The following is a 21,349-nucleotide window of genomic DNA, read 5'->3' as shown; positions in this document are numbered from 1 at the left end:
AAATGTCCTTAGCAGTAATAGAAGAAGAATGTTTTATGGTGCTTTAGAGTTTCTCTTATGACAGTACTTACTCAAAATTAGAGAAGTCGGATCAGGACCTCAAATACTTGATGTTGCTTAAATGTCATAAGGTACTATGAACTGGCATAAAGATTAATAGCTGTATCTGTAGCTGAATTTAATCTTAAAGCAAAAAGTAGTTTGAGAGATTTCACCTTTAAAAAAATTTTTCTTTTTCATGTTATATACCATCCTTCCACAGCCCTGAAATGACAGATGACAACTGCTGTTTGGTTGCAAAGTGGTTGTAGAGAAGCTTCCCATGGGAAGAAAAGGTTGCACTTTAATAAGGTGGTCTAGTGATGTAGTGTGTCCACAAGGCAGAGCTGTGGCACCTAAGTTCAAGCAATTTGATTTTGTGCTGTAGAAAATGCAATGCTTAAGAGGTGATGATCTTTTGAGGTTTGCTTTTTTTTTTCCTTATGTGCAGGGACTGCTATAATTACTGTGAGATGGATAAGTACCCAAAGGATATAAGATTTTGATGTTTAATGTCATTCAACATATGTGGCTTTTTGACTACCTTTCCATCCATCTTTTTAGCATTTCTGGGAAGTTAGGACAAAGAGGAGTCAACAACAGTGAGTGAAAAATCACACGGATTTTCTTTTTTTTTTTTTTTTTTTTGCGGAATTGCTCTAACAAAGTTGGTGATCAAGAACACTTGGTCTAAGCAGTAGCTGATTGCTATAAACTAGCATGTGCTGAAAGCATATTCACTTTCCCCAACATGCTAAGAAAGGAAGTTCTGCATGTGGCAAGAGTAAAAAAGCAAAGGCAACACTGGATAGATGAGACAGACCTTCAGCAAAGAAAATGAGCTGACACTGGATTGTCTGTCTTACTTTCTGTCATGCACTGTGCCGTACCTCCCTGTGGCATCACCTTCTGCTGCTACCCACTTCCCCCACACAGTTCCGGTGTTCTGCACGTGCTGACTGCCCTAGTTGGCTTGTGCATATGAAATAAGCCTCATGAATGTGTGACTATTTCTGTTGTTTATCTTGTGCTAAAGTATTTCCTCTGTTAGCAGCACTATCCTCATGCACACACACACACACAAGTCTTATTTCTGCTTTTTACCAGGTACCTTTTTCCCAAGGAAACACTTGCTGCAAGGAAAAAAAAAAAAGGATAATGATAATAAAAATAATATATATTTTTCCATGGAGTTGGTTTTTATCCTTATTCAGTGAAAACAGTAACAAGGATTAAGCATTTAGTAAATGTTTAGGCTGTGACTGATTTCCACTGTAATTAATCATGATAGACTCCAGCTCTTTTGCTTGTTTGTTCTTCAAGATCTGGATGAGGCTCTAAAGTGGATTAAAAGGCAGTTTCAAAACAAACATTAAGTTCAGTAGTTTAGCATCTCTTTTAGCTGACGTATGCTGAAAGAAAGTGTGAAAGGAGAATGTCTTAATTGAACTATTTTACTGCAATAGATAGTCAATGTACCTTAGTGATGAAAAATGAGGTAGTTTAACTGTAAAATACACTCAACTGGACTGGTAGTCTGGCACCTCCAGGAAATGAGCAGAGACCAGCCTTTGTCAATGCAAAATATGCGTTAAACAAGCAGAAAATCTCCCTGGTAGAAATACAATGCAATTCAGGCTTCAGGCTTCCATACGCATCCTTTTGCTTAGTATTAAATCTATTTGTGAACATCAAAGTGAAACTCAGTTGTAAGGAGTGATTTTCTCTGTGCATCATGTTGCACATGTCTAATTGCTTTCAGTGTAAAAGTGGAAATCTTGCAATGCTCACTTAAAATTCAGCAAAGGTTTTCGTGAAACTGAGTTGAATTCTGTGTCTTCAACAAAATGAGAAACCCAGACTTATATGCATTGTATACGTTTCCCATGGTTTAGGTAGAAGGATCTCATGGGCAAGGGATTATTTTTTTTGCCATAGACAAAGACATCAAAATATGAAATAAAAATCAAGTGCTACTCAAGTCATTTATAACTAAGGGAAAACAGAAACAGGAATGTGTAAGAGGTTGTTAAATTCAATAAGTAGTTGTAATGGGAAAATGAGATATTTTGATGTGTTCATTTAGCCATTTTACCTTTTGTAATTGTTGAGAAATGTGACTGTATGCTGTATGCAGAGAGCTTAGTTAGATCTTAATGCTGTGGAAGAGTTTGAACTCTCAGAGCAATCAGCAGAACCATAAATTGGGAGGAGAAATAAGGCAGTGAGTCATCCAACAAAAGACAGATGGAAACGTCTGTATCTGTTAGTTGAAGATGTGAAGGTTCACTGATAAATCCAGATATGACTGAAGCTGACTGAGAACTAGTAGGAAGGAATTTGTTCAGCAGGAGCTGAAATGGACTACTGAAAGCTTATGTACAGTAAGTACATGATGACTGAGTTCCTGTGATGATCTGCAGAGAGACAGAACTTTATTCTCACCAACACAGTGAAGGCTTTTAAAGATTAAATCTGACATTTAAATGTACAGTGACCAACTGGAAATCATTGCCTCATAATGGGTGTTCAGTGACCTGCCTACCAGACATATTAGACTGGTGTTATATATGAGAAAACAACATTACAGTTGTATTCTTTCATCAGAAGCCTCAACAGAAGGCCACAGGATTGAGTGAGCCACAGAAGCTGAAATGTTCTGTCACCCCTCGAGGTGGTCGTTCAAAGACAGCTTCAAGGCAAGTTGCCATGGGAAGCTTCTGCAGTTGTTTTTTTTTTTTGCTCTTATGTCTTTATTCTGTGTGTAAACAGACTCCAGCCTCCAGAGATATCAGTTCAGCATATTTTAAAAGCATAAAATACAAATTAGTTTGCAAATATACTGTTTCCGTTCTTGAAGATTGAGGGCAGCTTTCTGTGAGAAAGGTTTTTATAGCATTATGGGGAGCTGTTCAACTCAGTAAAGAAATAAAAAATAATATAATTAAGATTGTCTGGTTCTTCTATAAGGTTAGGATGACCTTCAGAAACAATGTCAAAACAAACAAGGAGTGCAAAGGAAAATTGGAGTAAGGAAGTTTTAAAAACCGTTATTTTATTTAATAGTCCAAATTCCAATTGATACAATTGCTAAAGATAATTTTAACAGCTTACAGAACATTATTATAGATGTTGCAACAGTGGAATTGGGGGACCAAAAAATGAAACTCCCTGTATGAGATACCACTGAGATTTCAAATAACAACCATCAAGAAAGGAGTTTATTTAATACAAAGAGAGCTGAATTAAAAGACTAAATGCAAAGTGTATAAGCAGAGCATGCTGTGAAGATTACAAGATGTGAGGTGAGAGAGGAAATATGTAAAGAAGACCAAGGCTGTTCCTAAATGGGAATTTCATACTGTGATAAACAGCCTGTGTCAATTGTTGCTATTTGGGGAAGCAGAAGAATAAGTATTCTTTTCATGGCAGCTTTGAGACAACAGAAGACACTTAAAGATTAGGAATATCATCCATAAAAGACTTTGCTTAAGTACATCTAATGAAAAAGAACCAAAAAAGACCTCGATAGACAAGTAGGAAGTTGATGCAGTTTTCCTTTCTGTCGTGGCTGTTTATTTAGAACATCTGTCCCCTAACCTAAAATCATTCTTTCAGGTCTAGCTTTTGATGGAGATGCCTTGCCATTTTTATGTTGGTCCCATTGAACTGAATAGATCTGCCTCAGAAGTATGATACAATGCCCATGAGTCAGTGTCACAGAGATCATACTTCAGTTTAGTAATAGTGAATCAGCATAAAGAGGGTATTCACACTAATTTTGGCACATGCAGCACACTACCTGGAAATGTTGAGCCAGACAGGGTAGATTTCCAACCTCTGTGACCATGGCAGGGCTCTGAGAAAGAGCCAGAAGTCCTAAGGTTTCATTGCCTTGTTCAAATGCTGATTAAGCCACAATGAATCACAAACAGACCATCCAACATGCAGATACCATAAGGCAACTAGGCTAAAACGTGAACCTGCATGTATCTTCCTCCTTTACGAAGTATTTGTTGCTATTAGCGACCTTCATATTTGAAAATGTGTTTCCTGGCTCCCTAAAGTAAAGGCAGTTGACGAAGAGTAGGGATCCCATCATGTTCTGGCTGACAAATAATTTCAGATAGCTGTGCCAAGTAGACAGGTCATCTTTAAAGATGAGTTGACCCTGAATGGTCATAGTGTAGGATTCAAGTGTGACTAGTATTTGATGGTAAGGAGCACATATTCCAGTGGTGGTTGCACTGGATTCTGCTGGAGGCACTGAATGAGAAAGTTGAATAGCAAGGACTTGGTATTCCCCCACATTGTTTTTATCTTGGAGCACCTCTGTGTGTGTGTGCTCTGATTTCTCTTAGATTTTATTAAAATTATAAATAGACTTTAGATTTGTGTTGGAGAATTGGGCTTGGAGCAGATGATTAAATCAGAATTTAATCCAACATTTGAATGCAATAACTTGATTCAAATAATTTGTGAAGTTTAAGAAAGGAGACAGGACGGACATGATAACACCTTGTTCTTTTATTTGGTGTTGGAATCATATGTTAGTCCAGTAATATATACCCTGTGACTTACCTCTGGGGTATGGAAACATCTCATAAGGATTTATTGATTTATTTGCATAACGACTTGTGGGGAGTAAAAAATCTTGCAGTCTTTATGCAGAAATGGATCTGAGGCATGACTCAAGTAATCTGTGAGACTCATGCAAGGGGACTGTGGAGGAGGTAGGAATTGAACTGAGATTATCTGAATCCTAGACAAATAAGCTCAGAGCTGATGGATTAAATTTAACTACAGAACATCCCAGGTCAGGTATTTCAATACGAAATTCCACCTTCAGTAAAAGTGAAATAGGAGTTAGTATGCTGCAGTCATGTGCCAAAATAACGGTAAAAACTCTGCCAAAGGACCAGGCTTGGAGACAAGCTTTAGACAAGTTTTAGTAACACATTCACTGCTGCTTTGAAATAAATGTGTTTATAAGCAAACAAAATAATGGGTGGGAGCCTATTCAAATCCAGAGGTGTGTAACTTTTGTTTGGAAATCATAGGGTGCTTCAGTTAACTTTTTCTCCTTTTCTTTGTTTTTTCATGATTTTTCATTTTCATGTCTCTCCACTTACTTTTTCTGGCTATGAGAAGATACAGAAGTGCCAAAATACCAGGAGGGAGACTGTTCTTCTGGTATTTATAGCCTGACTAAAAGCAGGAGTTAATGGAAATTATGCTTGAAAAATATATACAAGGAGAAAGTCTATATAGAATACTTTAAAGGCAAGCAACTTTACCTAGAATTTGCAGCTAATTATTTAGGATTTGAGTAACTGAATCCTATCAGGAGTTAGAGGAGGTGTAGAATAATCTAGAATAATCACTTATACTATAAGTGATACTTATTCAGCAGCAATTCTTTGCATTTAGAAAAAGTAAATGTTTCGTAGATGGTATTCAGTATCGAGGCAGTTCGTCCTCACACAAAGTACTGAGCCTTCAGAAGGTCAATACCCAGTTAATAAAAATCCAGTTATTGGATGAAAACACAGCGTGAGATAAAGCACTTAAAACTCTGGCAGCTGGAAAGTTAGCTCCACTAGGTGCCAAGATAGCTACTGTCTTTTGGATGCCTTTTAGTAGTACATTCTTTCAGCCATAGGATGGCAAGATCTTTGTAAGACTGAAAGAATCAAACTCAGTGGTCTACAATTTAAAAAAAAAAAAAAAAAAAAGACAATAAAAAGTATTAATACTAATTAATATGAATGAATAATGCATACAGCTGACCACTGTAGGTGGTAGCAATGGATGTAACGAGTCTGAGACCTATATAGTCCCGTGTCTCATCTGTGCAAGAGGCCAACATAAACAGCTGTAGGGAAGAGAACCAGAGGGGCAGGGTAATTCTGTGCAGTCCTACGTGAGATATCCTTCAAAACAAAAGGTTTTCTGAAAGCCTGGTTTAAAAGTCTAGTAAAAAATTATCTGTAAAAGAAGCTTAAATTAATTTTCCAGTCGCTGTTTTAGAGGAATCTATGAGTCGTTTCCGTAATTAATTTTATTCTGATACAAGTTATTTGTTCTTGGGCTCATATCCTCAAACTTTCTCCTCAAAGCAGTTTTATCATTCTTATATAAGGAAAGTCAGATATAAAACTAACCTAGCCCATACCATTAAAATCTACAGTACATTCCTTAACTTGATCAGAGTTCATTGCATAAATCATTGCATAGTTCATTGCATAGACCTAGGATATCAGAATTCAAAATGTGATTTACTTACCAAAAAAAAAAAGGTACTTTTTGTCATAGGGAGAAGACAGAGGTATTGAGCACTGTACAGACATTCGCATTTTACATTAACAGAAGCACAGAGGAGATGTTGTAGGTACAAGGAGGAAACTGCTGCTGCAGTGAATTGTCCCTAGCGATATTAGAGTGACCACCACTTTGTGTGATTAAATGCCTTGCCCAGACATGCTACTCTGTGGAGGACAAGGTGACCACTGCACAGATTTTGGTCTGAGCAAAGAGTACATCCTGGTGGCAAGTGAAGCATGTCCCAGCAGGATTCCACAGCTGGCTATTAGCCAGACCATTGCCACATCCTTGTGCTGTGTCACAGCCACTGGGAGAACAAAAAAGAAGTGAGTGATCTGCAACCTCCACTGCACTTCTAGACTAACACTTACAGGTGCTGGAATTGCTCTGGGTATCTCTTCTCAGCCAAATGGCACTTTCTTTATTACAAGAAAGAAGCAAAAGTAATGTGGGAGAAACTGGCAAGCAGTGAGCAGTTGGTAAAAAGCAAGTGATGTCAGTATATGCAGGAGCTGTTCATGTTCCCTGGTTGCAGAAGTTTTGTATTGAAATCTTAATTTCAAATACTTTTGTTATGATTTACACTTTTGGTACTTTTCCAAGTGTAGTTCAGTAGAAAAAGTTAATTTTACATCATTAGTTTGTATCTTCCATGAGATACAAATAGGTGATCTCACTTTTACCAGTTTGCTTTTCACTGTGTCAGTGAATTCATTTATATTACCCTGTTTACTTTTTAGTTGTTATATCACAATGGTATATGTCAAGGCTTTTGAATTCTTGTTACAGGATTCATTCCCAAAATTGGGATAGTCACGTTTTGAGTACTAAAAAACTAATAGACGGTTGAGTTGCGCAGTGTTAGCCTAAAGTTGATAGGATAAGTATTTTGTTTGGTTTCTTTCTGTGATAAAATGTCCTTCAAGTTTACTAATGCTCAGCAGTATACTCTTTATATACATCTTTCCTTCCTGAAAGATAATTATTTTCAGCATCCAAGTAAGAAATCAGAAGCAGTGAGATGATGGCTGACAAGATCACACTGTTGTTATGGCAAGCACATATGTTTCCGAGACCAGGAAAAGATAAGGAAGTACAAGGTTGCTTTTCAAGTCTCCTTACAAAAGAAGTGCATTGACAGAAACGATCTCTCCTGGAGCTTTCCAGGAGACCATCGTGATACCACAGCTGCCAAAGAGAGCCCTCTGCTGCCATGAAGAAGTTTAACACGAGGATCTCTGAAGGCAGGAATCTTAACTACGCTGGAATGCGAGTGTCAAATGCATTTGGAGGGAAGTCTTGTTAGGAGATAAAAATACGGTCTACACAAAGCTACTTTGAATTTGTCTTTCCTCAACAACATGTCAAAAAGTTTGTATATATATATATATATTTTTTTTTTTATGGCTTCCTCTATGGAGAATTACACCACCTCATTAGCACAACTACAAGATTCTTGTGATCATAGTTGTTTTTTTTTTAATCTGATGGGTTTGTAGGACTGATCCCCTCTGCTGCTGTATTTGCCAGCACGGATTCCCAAAGGGGATAATTGATTTGCGTTCCCCAGAACCCGTCTGTTCAAACATGGTCACACTGCTCTGCCAAGTCACTCCTGAGCAGACAGCGCTGTGTTTATAAGCCTGAGCTACCCGCTTAGTGAAAGTCTATTACCTAATAATATATCACTTTAAAATAGACTGCGAGGCATTTTAAAATTTGAAATGGAATTTAAAGGCTGCATGCCCAAAGCACTTGTGTTAGATGGCTTACTTTCTGTATCCTATTTCCTGCCTTTTTTGTCCTGTGCATCATTAATGTATAGTCTAGTTTTATATAGTGCTTACATTCAGACTCAATTGTTTTTGAGGTCTGTGCTCTCAATGCTTCACATATTAATAGTGATTGATTAAATTAAGTGGGAGAAATGAGGAAAGGGATGGCGGCAGGATTGCTTCTAGTTGTAACTTTTTACAGTGGCATTCAGAGAAGTCCTAAAGATTAGAGTGGGTGGTTTTGTATTTGTTTCTTTTTGTCTTGGAAGGTTTTTGAGGAAAGAGTTATTCTCTTTACTGTTGGCACTGTACAAATGGTGACGTGAAATACACAAAGCTGGAAACCCAGTTAATTCAACACGTAGTTTCAACTGCATGTCAAGTATTACTTGAAAAGCAGTATCTTTGTGTTCTCTAAAGCAGTGTTACTTCTTGTTCCATAAAATGTAAGCCACCTACAGATGAAATTCAAGTTAAGCTTTTCATGCAGAACATGCCACTTTGTCCATTTCCACTGCTATGCTCCTCTTTATGTCACCGACAACATATATTACACCAGGAGGTGGCTGAACTATGGTTTCTTCTTAGCACTTGTGCCATCTGTGAAGCCAAGCTGAAGGGCAGCCATACATTGTTTCCTGGAGCTTTCTGTGCCACTCACCCAGGCCAAGACCACATATAAGTTGGCTGTACTTCTTCAGAAAGGTGCTTGATAAATCCAAAAATTCACCTACAAAACCCTGTGAGAAAATCTCGACACATAATTTTTTTAGGCATCTATGCCTGCTAGTACTAAGCAATGATACGTGCATCATAGGCATAAGCATGGGTTATATAGACAATGACATAAAAAAAAATACACAAATGCAGGAAAAGATTAACAGGAAAGAATGTGATCAAGGGTGTCTGTGTTAAACTATTATGTTGCAAATTGCGATTGCTGGACCCTTCAGAGTAAAGTCCAAGAAAATATATTGAATATAAGAGAAAATAGACCGAGCGCACAAGCTGTGAGCAGAAGGGTAACAGAAAAAACTATGAAATATGAAATGAAACAATATGATGGGGCTGGTATATATTGTCTCTTACAACCTGCTTTTTTGTTTTCCTTGCTGTGTATTTTACAGCCACCTAGAATTTTCTTTGTGCCAAATCAGCAAGTAGCAGCTGCATTACCTGGGCTGTTGAGCCCAGAGGAAAGTTCTGTGGCTGTCACATCTTTTTACAGTAGGAAGGGTACTAATTCTGTGACTGCTCAAGCAGGAAAATGAGCCTATCTATGCATGGAACATCCTGCATTTCAGATGACTTGTCCATACAAGTGTTGTGAACATAGATGCCAAAAGCCATTGTAAGTGTAAGAATAAATGGCACCAGCAAGATTGTTCTTTACTGTTTGTTGCATCTTAAAGAAAACAAACAAAAAGAAAATAGGAGGAGGAGGGGAAATCGGGAATGCTATTTGTCCTTTAAAAAACAATCAACCCCTAGATAATAATATTCTTTAACAAATCTACACTTAGAAAATCACTTTTTTTTTTTTCTTCTAGATATCCGCAGTGTTCTGTGAGGGCTGTATATCTATGCAGATGCTGACCCAACAGGCACAGTCAAATTCATTGGGTTCCTCATAAGCACACTGTATTCTGCCAGGATTTAAAATAAATTTTTAGATTTCCTGATTAGCAAAGAATATCATACCCTCTGACCCCATAAAAACAACATTTGGTTTCTTGGTTATGGGATCTCAGCAGTCCTTGATTGTGACAAGAGTAAAAGTTATTTTCTGTCTATGTTATGTTTCTTTAGCAAACGTTTTAAAAATTGCTTAAAGAACCTAAAAGGTCATTTGAAAGCCTTATTTTTATTGTCACTGCCTCCAAAATACATTCCATAACTCAGTTTAATGTGATCTGCAGCAGGCCAAGAGTTTTACAAGCCAAGATATTATGTCTAGTCCAGTTAGAGACACGACAGAGTTCAATGAAGAGGGGAGAATGAAGATCTAGTTTGAGAAATGTAATTTTGCAACGTCTATAAAACATGGAAGGAAAATATCTCTCTGCATTCAGTTCTGATGACTGAACGTGTCCCTGACCTCTCCTAATGTGAAGGAACCCTACCAAATGCATTATGAGGAAATAGAAGAAAGTGAGGACATCTGTTTAGCAGCATCTCAAGACAAGGTTTGCCCACCTCCCTGACTAGTCCTTGCTCCTGTAGATAACTCAGCCACCTTCTGGCTTCATCATCCACAAGACCTCACAGCCCACAAGCCTGTGCAGAGAACAGTGAGAAGCTCTCTTGTGCTGCTACTGATGCTACATCCATCAGCTGTACTGTCAGATGAGATGTACTGTAATTTGCACATACTATATATAATTTTCTTACAAAGATACCCTCTATCAGGACACTTCCATCTCCCTAAGTGCAACGTCCTGCAAACTGCAAGTGGATTCATCTATGTCAGGTTGGCCTTTGGCATTATAGGAGCCAGAAGTCACTCATTTGAGTCTGGACATGATTTCTGTCAGCTGTTACCCTTCAGGTTGCTTGTTGGCGGTGGACAGCTTTAATCTAGCAAGTAGTCGCAGTTCTTTGCAGTATTTGGCCTCACATGCTTAGTTTATACAAGTCAGCAGCTGACTGTGTTTATGGGAACCATTCTGGCATTGGCAAGTTTCTTCACATCTTTGCTTTTTATTAACCATTTTCTTGACAGTCTCATTGTGACTGCCAAGCTCTTGCATTGTTTGGGGCTGTTTCCTCAGAACTGCTGACCTTAAAAGCTCAGGTCAACGAGATGTCTTAAATCCAAGTTATCTTTCTCTGTATTACAGGGAGAGAACTGAGATAACTTAGATCAGCTGAGGGTTTCAAAGAGATTCTTTTGCTTAATTACTACTGTATGTGTCCCGGCAATTCACTGAGTGTTGTCATTCCTTCCTGCTTTGCAGTGACAAAAAAAAGTACAAACCAGGGGTTGGTCTCCATTGTGTGTCATGTGGCAAACCCAGCACAGGGCACTGGCCCTTGCCACACGCTGCACACAGTATTTTTTTAAGTCATCCAGAGGTTATTTGCAAGGCTCTCAGACTAAGACTTCAGTTCATTCAGTAGGTCTGCCTCTGGAGATTCAGAGAGAAGTCTTGTTTATGTAAAGAAAACTCCTCTGTTTCCTACTTTTTTTTTTTTGGTTGGTTGGTTGGTTCGTTCATTTTTTTTAATTGTTTGTTTGTTTGTTTTTGCTTGTTTTTTTTCCATGAAGATGGTTTCAGCTGTGGTATTGTAGCACAGGCTATGATTTCTGAAAGTAAACTCATGAAAGTTTCTTCAAAGAGACCAATACGCTATTGTAAATCTGTTTGCCTTTTCCTAGTAAACTAGTAAGCAATTCCGTAACTTGGGCTGACGGAGGAATTTAAACAGCTGTATTCTGCTTGGTGGAAGTTACAGAGGCACACGTTTTCCTTTCCAGTAGTCAAGAGTCACAGTCACATATGTGCAGTAGTAATTGCACTGGCCTAAAGAAGGTTGATCCAAATTTACTCTGGCATAAATAAGACCAGGATTTGGCTTATTCTGGTACCTGGCCACCAATAGCAGAGTATCTCAGTTCCTATCAAATATTATCAATATTACATATATTATATAAATATATTTGATATATTTATCAAATATATATCAAATAGGGATAAAAATTGCTTGTTCTCTCACTCTTCATGTCATGCCATCTGACAAGAACAATAACTTGGTTTTAGAGTGGTGGTTGTGCTCAGATTGTGAATGGGAGGTGAATGACTGCGGTCTGAGTGTATCAGGGATGTGTGTGAGAGCAGTCCTGAATACATTTGCTTTGGAAATTTGTTCTGCATTCAGTCTGCCTGTACTGGGAAGAGGTAATGTTGTTGAGGCAGTCATCTGGTGAAAGTTTTGTCTCTTGTATTCATGTTTTGTTTTATTTTTTTCTACAAGAGACAGTTTCCTTGCTTCAACAATATAGCTGTTGTGGGATAGTTCATGTTTACAGAGGAAGAGCAATTTCTTAGTGAGCAATGTCGAAATGCATTTTGAGTCCAAGTAAACTTTCAGTTGTTCTCGGAAAGCTCTTCTTAAAATCACCGTGTATCAGGCTATTTTAATACCACTCCACTGTTGGTGGCCAAGCTAGCTATGGTGCCTTCTTTGGCTGCATGTTATAGTGTGTACAGCAAAAAAATATGTTCAGGAGAGAGGCAGTGTAGGCAATTAACCAGGTGAACAGCTCAGAGAAATCTTTGTTTTTAATGGGGGAAAATTTCCTGCTGCAGCTTTCTTGTATCTGTTCTTTCGCGCCTGGTGTAGTTCATTTTGATGTAGAAATAAGCATTGTATGATTCACTGAGGCCGTAAGGCCTTAGGGTCTTACGCTCAAATCTGGAAGTGAATATTTGTCACTGTAGATATGTGTATATCAAGTCTGAGAAATACAAGAGTTCCAGTGACAAGGACTCATTCAAAACAGTTGAGTATTCAACCAACATCATGGAGACCCAAAGCCTTTTGCTCTTCGGGTAGCACTTGTTTAGTCTTTCTTAATCTTGGCTTTATCAGTTGCAGTTAATACTGTGCAGCTTTAAGCTAAGCATTGTTAAACTTGGAAGATGTTGCTGATCTGTATTGTAGGAAAAAGGGATTATCAAAAAAGGCTCCATACAGACTCCTGTGATCTTTAGTAATTATGCAAACACTGCAGGAGAAAGGAGACAATCTTGAAGGAAATCTTTCAAGTAAGTGTTTGGTAATGGTGGAACTTGTAGCACTCTAAGTTCACTTCATTTCAGTAATTGATGGAAATAGTAGATCATATTCATCTTACCTGCATGGTATCAAGTGTTCAACCATGCTGTATTTTCCCTTTCTGTTAAGTCCTTGCTTTCTGTACCGACCCATTCACTCCTCTCTCTCCTGCTAGATCCTTGAATGTGACCACCCAGTTTCAGTTCCATGCAGTAAATATCTTCACAAATTAGAGGTCTTATCTATGTTAGATGACAGCAATGCCAGAAGTTCTTAACCACTGTCTGCAATTCGTTTCTCTAGAGTTTCCTCTAGACTTCATTATTTTGGGACTACAAATGTATTTTGTTTAACATGGTCACTGTTTATGCTTTGCATGCAGCTTAAACTTTCAAACATGCATTTTGTACTTAAGGAATAGCAAATTATGGCTCAAACACCTCGTTTGCATCTTGAGCTAAAACGCATTCACCTGGAAATCTTGGCAATAGAAAAACAAAGACTGTGTGTGCAGTCACATAGTCGCTTATTTCTGAATAAAGAATGAAAATGCAAATTTTAAAAGCTTGTGTTGTGGCTACTGTTCAGAACACTTCATAGCAAGTTAAGAAACAAAAATTTGACCCAGATTTATTGTTTAAATTCGTCTAAAATGCTGAACAAATGGCTACTAATGACAAAGATAGTACAGATGGGGCTAACGTGGGGGAACATTACAGAAGAAAGCAGAGCGTGTACGAGCACTGTATTTGTAATGATTTGAATTGACTACAAAATTATCATATTTTAATATTTTAAGTTTAAGGGGTTTATGTTTACACCTTGAAAGGTTCACGTAGGATTTAATAGTGATAAATTCAACTGAGATCTATAAAGATCCAAAAGCTCTTTTAAAAATTCTTTATGAGATAATAGGGCGTATAGTACTTTCTATGGACAGAGAAGCAACTGATGCAATTTCAGAGAAGAAAAAGAATCTAAAAATGCTGGGTTATTTCCTTAGAAATCTTCGTTGTCTAAATGTCAAATGACAGATGGCTGTTTGCCTGACTTTTTGGAGTTGCTGGGTAATTGATGATCCCCTTGATTTGGCATAGGGCATTACTCTGTATTTCTGAACTTGAGAAATTGAGTACATAGCAACTCTGGATTAGATTCAGCATGCAAAGTAAGTGTTTTTCAGCTGAAAGTCTTGTGTAATTGCCGCTTCTAATTGTTTGCATTTTCTTTTGTTTTATTATTTGTATTTTGCCTACTTTTGGAACGCATGGCCACGCAGTGAGAAGGACACTAAAGAGCGGACTGACCCCGGAAGAAGCCAAAGCACTGGGCCTCATCAGCACCTCCGAGATGCAGGTTTGACGTCCCAGAGGTGGCAACAAGAAGAGCCGTCATCCGAAACACACAGGCTGACAACCCTTTGGTGTGGCGCTGTCCTGCCAGCCTTGTCTGCTGCTCCCAACGTCCCGTCCTCCATTAGTTCGATGTTAATAAGCAACACAAAGCAGAACGCCACCAGCAGGGCAGAAGAAGGGTGAGCCGCAGCCCAGCACGACATCCTGACAAGTAGCTGAGGAAGCATACGAGTGCTTGTAGGCGAAACCTTACGCCTGCTTCCCTGGTGGCGTGGGTAGGAGGGGGCTCTCTCTGAGTTATCTGTCACTATGTAAGCTGTGTTTGCGTTGGCTTTCCTTGTGCCCTGTTTTAGTCATTGTAAATGTATGGCATTTTTGTCAATGCAAGGAACAGTCCTTAAAGAGGCAAAATAACTCCTGTTACAGTGACCCCAATTTTCCTGAAGCAGATTCATTAAGCAGACACGCAGTCTGTGCAACCCTGTGGTGTTTTTTTTTTCTATTTTATTTTATTTCTATTTTTTATTTTGCCACCAAAGAATGTAAAAAATGTATGTGTACCTTTGTATATGTACAGAATGAATGTGTGGATATATGTGTGTGTATCTCTACACATACAGTCATGGTGTGAAGTCATGCTCCTGCTGAAGCTAGCTGGACCATGATTGTCACTCTGGGGCCTTACCGTTCCACCTGGACAGGAGGAAAAGAATGTCTTTTTGTAGGAACTCAGAGTTTTTCAAAGGGATTCATCCTGTGGGGCAGGAGATAGCCTGCAGTACAAGTGGAAAGTTTAGGATCCCAAATTCATGTGTATTAATACACACTCATACTGTACATAGCACCATGCACACAGAGGAGAGGTCGCAGAATACTTTCCTCTCGATGAGCTTTGGCTATGCTTTCCATTTGTACAGTTTCAAAGAAAACTATGCCAACAATTTACACACTCGATAAATGCATTCAGATGGTAAGATCAAGAAGTTTTGTTCACTTGCCTGTGCCCTTCATGCTGCTTTTCTCTGCTGCAAGATAATGTGGTGGTGATTTTTTTTCAAAGTAATTGATCTGAATATGAAATGGCCCTGCTAAAAGCCTGCTGTGTTTTTGCTGTTCTCTACTCTTTGTTTTGTGATAATCCTTGATGCAAGTGGAGAGGGTACCCCAGTGAACACTCCAAAATGCTTGCCCGTATCTCGCTGTTTGATAACTGACTTTTGTAATTGCCCTCAGCATGTGTGTTTGAAGAACCTTTAGTCAACTCATCTGCCTTTAAGTGGAGGACATGCCCACTGGTGAAGATGAAATGAATGCAATCACCCTAGCCAGTGCTGAAGCATTTTGAAGAGAACTGCGGATAGCAGTAACGTAAAAGGGAACTTTTCAAGCCAAAGTCTGTAAATGACCAGTTGATCCTCAAGGATGCACAAGATCCTCTCTTTCCATTGCCTTAGACTCAAAGATTAAGGGGGGTGTGCCTAGCAGTAGCAGCTGAGGCTTCCTTCAAATCAGGTAGCTGGGGAACTATAGCAGTTTCGTCATGGTAACAGGGACTAATCTTGGCTGCAAAACACACTTGAAAAGCAGAATTAATTATTCTATGCTGGGCTCGTCATGCCATAGCTATGTTGTTTCTGGCACCAGAGGTAGGTCAGGTATGTCCACAAGTTACTCTGCTCTCATTAAGGACAGGATAATCCCTGAAGATTGCTCAGGATACTGGCACCAAACAGAATAAATCTTTGAAACTTTGGTCATCCATTACGTCACATTGAACAGAAAATCCAAGTGAGTAGAGACCCAGGTGGCTGACAGCACTGCAATGAGACCTGTGGTGCAGCATCCTATCTACACTGCCTCCCCTCTTAGTAGTAACTTTTCAGTCTTTATTTGCTGTTGCCTTGAATCTTCATGTGTCAAAGTCTGTGGAGTAAGAAGTCACTTGTGAGTAAGGTTCTTAAGGATGGCATTGAGCTGGACGTGGCTTTCCCCTCAGTTTCTTAAAAGGCCAATTTTGTAAGCAGGCAGAAGGCAGTAGTTGTGTAATTAATAAATGTGTTGTGTGTTGGAAAGCTATGAAAAGGCAGAAGCTGGTCAGGAAATAGAAAGAAGTGGCATATAACTATCTCACTGTAAAATAAGCAAGACCTATTAGCATCTGGGCTTGAAAGTGGATCTTTATATGCTGCTTACCTTTATGGAATTTTTAAATCTCTTTTAAGGATGCTTTGAACAAAGAAATGAAGGTAATGGGGGTATGTGGAGGTCTTTGAGGTCTGAAACAAAGAGGAAGACACCCTGAATGTCATGATTATGTTGAGCTGTTATACCTGTTTAGTGATAGAAGAAGCCCAAATGCAACAAAATGTATTTACATCGACAGAGGTCCTACATATGATTGAAGGGAGAGAATTAAACATTTTTCAAATGTAATTTTTAATAAAAATATGCCGAATGTGCAAAGTGGTTGGTGACCACTCGCTAACAGGAAATAAATCTGTGTTTTATTTTGACACAGCGCAGCATCTGTGTCTGAAAAAATGATGTTGCTGATGACTTTTAAGTAGTTGGGTGTATGTATTTTCTAGGAGTTCTGCAAAAATTCTACAAAATTTCACGTACTCCGTATCAAGGAGAAAATTAAATATGGTGAATGGGGTTGGAATAAGTTCAGAAAAAAATACCAATTTCTTTCAGATGAGCTGGATGCTATTGTATACGTGTAAAGCATATCCTTCCTTGTCCATTTTTCCACTATGTTTTTCTGTGCTTTTGCCTGAGCTTTTTCTATCTACCTGTAAAACTGATACCATTTTTTTCTGAAGGATAATTTGTTCTTCTTTATGCAGTAGTACGCAGTAAGATCATTGGCAATGTTTACTGCAACGAGGTTATCAAAAACAGTAACAATGCAATAGCTACAGAAATGTTTTCTGTTTCAGTTTTGCCTAAAAATGGCCAGTAGCCCAGAGTGCTAGTATTTAAGGTGTTATTATTTCCTCCTGAGTCTGCTGGTATGTCCTACTGCGGGAATAACATTTGTTCCCCGTCATCTAACCAGTGGATTCCAGATGAAATGGAGGAATTGGCTACATTTGCATGCCTCTTTCTGTCTAATCACGTTGTAACCTTCAGGATTTGAGTTGCTGCCTGCCCCTTCACCATCCAGAGCTCACCGTAAGGATATACCAGTTGTTTCCAAATGCATGTGAAAGGAGGTTTATTTCTGTGACAAATAGAAAGGTCTTGGAAATTCCACCTAGTAATATACGGTCCCATTTCTCACTTAGAGATCCATTGAGGCTATGTTAAAACACTTGCAGCCATAATAACTACCTCTCTCCTCTTTCTCATAGTACCAGCCAGTTGCAAGTTTAGGGCCCAGGGTTTTGTGCCTCCACCAAGTTCTCAGAGTCATCACTGGTGTTCGTTTCGGCACCCATCTGCTGCCAATAACTTGTCTGTCCGTCTGCCACCCTAATACCTTCCTGATCGGGATGCTGAGGTAAACTTTAGCATATGAAATGGCTGCCAAAGGGAAGCTGTCCTAGTTTCCTTTCATCTCCCTTGGTGTTTAAAAGCAGACTGCATACAAATACTTTGTGTTCCCTTACTCCCAGCCAAGGGATAACTTTCAGCAGCAGTTACAGGGCTGTGGTGAAGAAACACCCCCAGGGAACGCTGTGTGCCACAGCCAGGAATGAAAGATCCCTCACAAAAACTAAATGCATCGCTCTTCACCTTTCAGTAAGTCCAGGCACCAGCCCCATGGACTCCAGATGTTTTATAGCCCATTGGCTGCTCCGTGTGATACCTCTCTTTGTTATACCCCTATCCATAATCCAAAACCAACAAAAACGAAAAAGGTGTTTTAATGAGGGTCTTTCTTGCTCCGATAAATACTAGAAGCAGTGTCAAAAGCAGTTTTCAAAATACATTTCTTTTCCCTCTTCTGATCCCTTTTCATTGTAATTGTCTGTACTAATTGACCCTTAGCAAAATCAGGCACCAGATTTGCAGGTAGACAAGAGCTTGGTTTTCCCATAATGAGAAGTCACATGCAAGTATCCAGCTAAGCCCTTCTGCCCCACCTTAACAGAAATTTGGAGTCAGAGCCTTGACGTGACCCATCAGCGAGGGCCTCCGGCAAGGTGCTGCGTTCCTCTGAGGTAGCAGATAGCAACGAGGCAGGAAAAAGCCATCAGTCCCTGGAGTGCTGTGCTCTTAACAAACCCTGGCTAGCAGCTGCTGAAAAGTCACCACAGAGGACAGAGCAAATGTGGGCAGCTCGATGCCACTGCAGTTGCAGTGATTCCTCTTGCCAGGTGTCTGCTTGACGCTGGTGTCCCCATATGTTGGTGCAGCAGAAGCCAGCATCTATCCAAAATGCTCTCAAAACCATCTGATCGATGATGTTGGTCTTCATTCAAGTGTGCGTAGGCTGGGAGTTGTTTTTAGCAACATTTTGACTTCATCCCGACGAAATGGGGACAAGGAGGCAGCCCAGCAGTTTCCCATTCGCTGTCATCCCGTGACCACTTGCAGGCAGGTGTCCATGCCACCTGCCTTTAGCTACAGGACGTGCAGGGGCACAGTGTCCACGGGCACACCTCTCCTCTCTCTTTTGCTCCTGCACACTCACAGCATGCACACCGTGCACACCGCTCCTCTCGCGACCTTCAGGGCGAGCTGTGCGTGCCGATGCAGGCAGAGAGCTTGACCCCGCGCCGCGTTCAGACGGCGCTGGATTTCCAGCATCTGGACTCAAGAAACTCTGTCTAAGCTGTAAGGACTGTGACTGTTGATGTTTCTCTGCAGGGAAATCTGCCAGGCACTTACAGGCTCCGAAAGAAAATAAACCGAAGCATTTTCGTAAGGGAAAATATTTGATTGTGGGAAAATATTGATTTGCGAATGCATGAGCAACACGTCAGGTTGGGGCAGCAGCTGGCTGGACTGGCATTTCAGATGCAATACCAAGAGGTTTTTGGCAAGCAGTTTAGTAGTTCCATAGCAAGTAATTCAAGGAGTTTCAGAGGTGTTGTATAGTTCTATGTTTACGCATAAAAAATAAAATAAAATTAAAATTATTTCTAATTAGTCCATTTCACATTGAGTGGCATATAGAGATATATTTTGTTTAATCACTAACACAGAGGCTTCTGTGAAAGAAAAGGTTTATTTGTAGTAATGGGTGCATTTCTCCTTTTTAAAGACTGTCTTTGCGCGTATAGTGTCCTTTTTTGTGAGCTGGGAATTGTAAAAAAATGTAAAGTAGAAAAGGACGTGTTTCTTAGACGAAGGAGAAATACTGTAAAATTGTGTAAATGTCACTACTCATGTTTTTCGTGTTCTGTGTAGCATAGTGTAAAATAGGCTTTCCAGCAGTGTTATTCTGTGAATTGTAATTTAAAAAACAAGCCATGCATGGTCAGAGATATTATCTACAGGTCCTTTTGGTTGGTTGAGTTTTTGTTTGTTGTTTTCTCAGTCTAGGTAAATTTGTTCTATGTTAAATTTTATTTGTCCATGAAACTGCATATTTGTTTCTCAGTTTTATTTCATAAAGAACTTGAATTACTCTTTCAGATTTTACTACACACACAGCTCACCTACAGTTTGTATTCATCATTCAGAAGCTTTGTCACATTTGTTGTAAACCAGGAGGGTTTTTCTTTTCAACACACCCCTTGTCTGCCTCTTCTCCCCACACTCTCCTCACTTGACTGTCTGGAAAGATGCAATCACACTTTTTTTTTTTTTCTTTTTTTTTTTTTTTCTGTGCCATGCAGGGTCAATATGGAAAACTGACCACAGACCTGTGTCCAAAATTTCTTGATATAAGTAGTTAAAAAGCTCACCTCTACAGCATTATGTAAACACATCTTGCAATAAAGCTTTATAAGGCACTGACTGTGCTGGTTCTGTTTTTGTTCATGGAGCCAATGATGGGAGCTTTGGTGAGAAATGGGTGGGAAGGGGACTCGTGGGTTGTTTTTTCTCATATCCCCTAAGTACCTGCAAAGCCGGCAGGTGGACTACAAAACGGCTATTATTAAACCATCTGGGTGGTCTGAGCATAACAAAGTGATCCTTCACCCCCTCTTTTGCAGTTTGGATCCAGTTCCTAATCTGGAGTGAGGAAAATGAAAATGTGTCTCTGGTTCTCAAGGATTTCAGTAATCCAGCCCTACAAATCCTCACTAAGCATAAAGGGTTACTGCTCGCTGCCTTTGGCTCTGGGTTGGTTCCTGTCTTGAAAATATTCTGTGCTCAGAGCACTTTGTGTCAGGGATGGGATTTATAGCAGCAAATATAAATAAAATGAATGACTACCTGTATGCGGAGGAGCATTTCAGATCGCCTCTGCATCAAGACATGAAATACTTGCTGTGTCTGCCAGTGCTTCCAAACTGTAAAGGTGGCCCGTGAAGCGAGACGTGCCTTTAACGTGGCTGAAATACATCGCATGCATCACCCGGCTGCATAATTTGCTGGTGGCCACCTCTGGGCGCCTGGACAGGTGATGTTCTTGCCACTTGCCCTAATCGCTGGGGTCTGGTTCTTTCTCTCTTGCAATTTCCCAATGCTTCTGAGAGACTGAGTCGGCAACCAGAGGATCTCTGAGCCTACTGAGAAGAAGCACAGTGATTCTGGCACCTGCCCTGCCCGCAGGTTCGGTGGCTGTGGTGAGGAGCAGGGCTCAAAATGTCACACAGAAATGTGAAATGCTTAGATTTCCCCTGCTAGTCCTGCAGCACACTGTTCACATGCATTTGGCCTCTGGTGTTGTGCATATTATCAGGTCAAAATACATCATTCCGAGACAGATAGGTACGTTTATAGTAGCATCCTGGGGGATAAAATAGGTTAACTGAGAGTCTGAGAGAGTTTTCACCTGAGGTTTCTGAGGATGTAGAAGCTGATATAAAATACCAGGCATGTAAGCCTCCCTAGGGAAAGGCACCACCTTCCTTCTTTTAATTAGTTTCTGAAGTTATTTTAAATATAAAGAGTGCCTTTTGGAATATGGCTACATCCCCAAAAGAGCTGCTTAGCATTCCAGATGCACTGGTG

The 21,349-nt window shown here is 39.7% G+C and overlaps 1 protein-coding gene across 13 annotated transcripts in view; it reads left to right on the top strand.

Moving 5' to 3' along the window:
* Positions 1–20,182, top strand: part of FHOD3 (formin homology 2 domain containing 3) — a 382,905-nt gene extending 362,723 nt beyond the window's left edge. For 12 of the 13 annotated variants that reach the window (XM_027451788.3, XM_027451783.3, XM_021276458.4 and 9 more), the window contains one exon: positions 14,197–20,182. In XM_027451788.3, the coding sequence (XP_027307589.2) occupies positions 14,197–14,279 (83 nt within the window). In that variant the 3' untranslated portion in view covers positions 14,280–20,182. Of the gene's footprint in view, positions 1–603; positions 642–14,196 lie in introns of all 13 variants that reach the window. The other variant, XM_027451784.3, reaches the window with a different exon arrangement.
* Positions 20,183–21,349: the final 1,167 nt, after the last annotated feature.

This window comes from Anas platyrhynchos, chromosome 2, assembly GCF_047663525.1.
Source record: "Anas platyrhynchos isolate ZD024472 breed Pekin duck chromosome 2, IASCAAS_PekinDuck_T2T, whole genome shotgun sequence".
NCBI classification, from domain to species: domain Eukaryota; kingdom Metazoa; phylum Chordata; class Aves; order Anseriformes; family Anatidae; genus Anas; species Anas platyrhynchos.
Note: the sequence above shows the minus strand (reverse complement) of the source record. Positions and strands in the feature narration are given on the sequence as shown.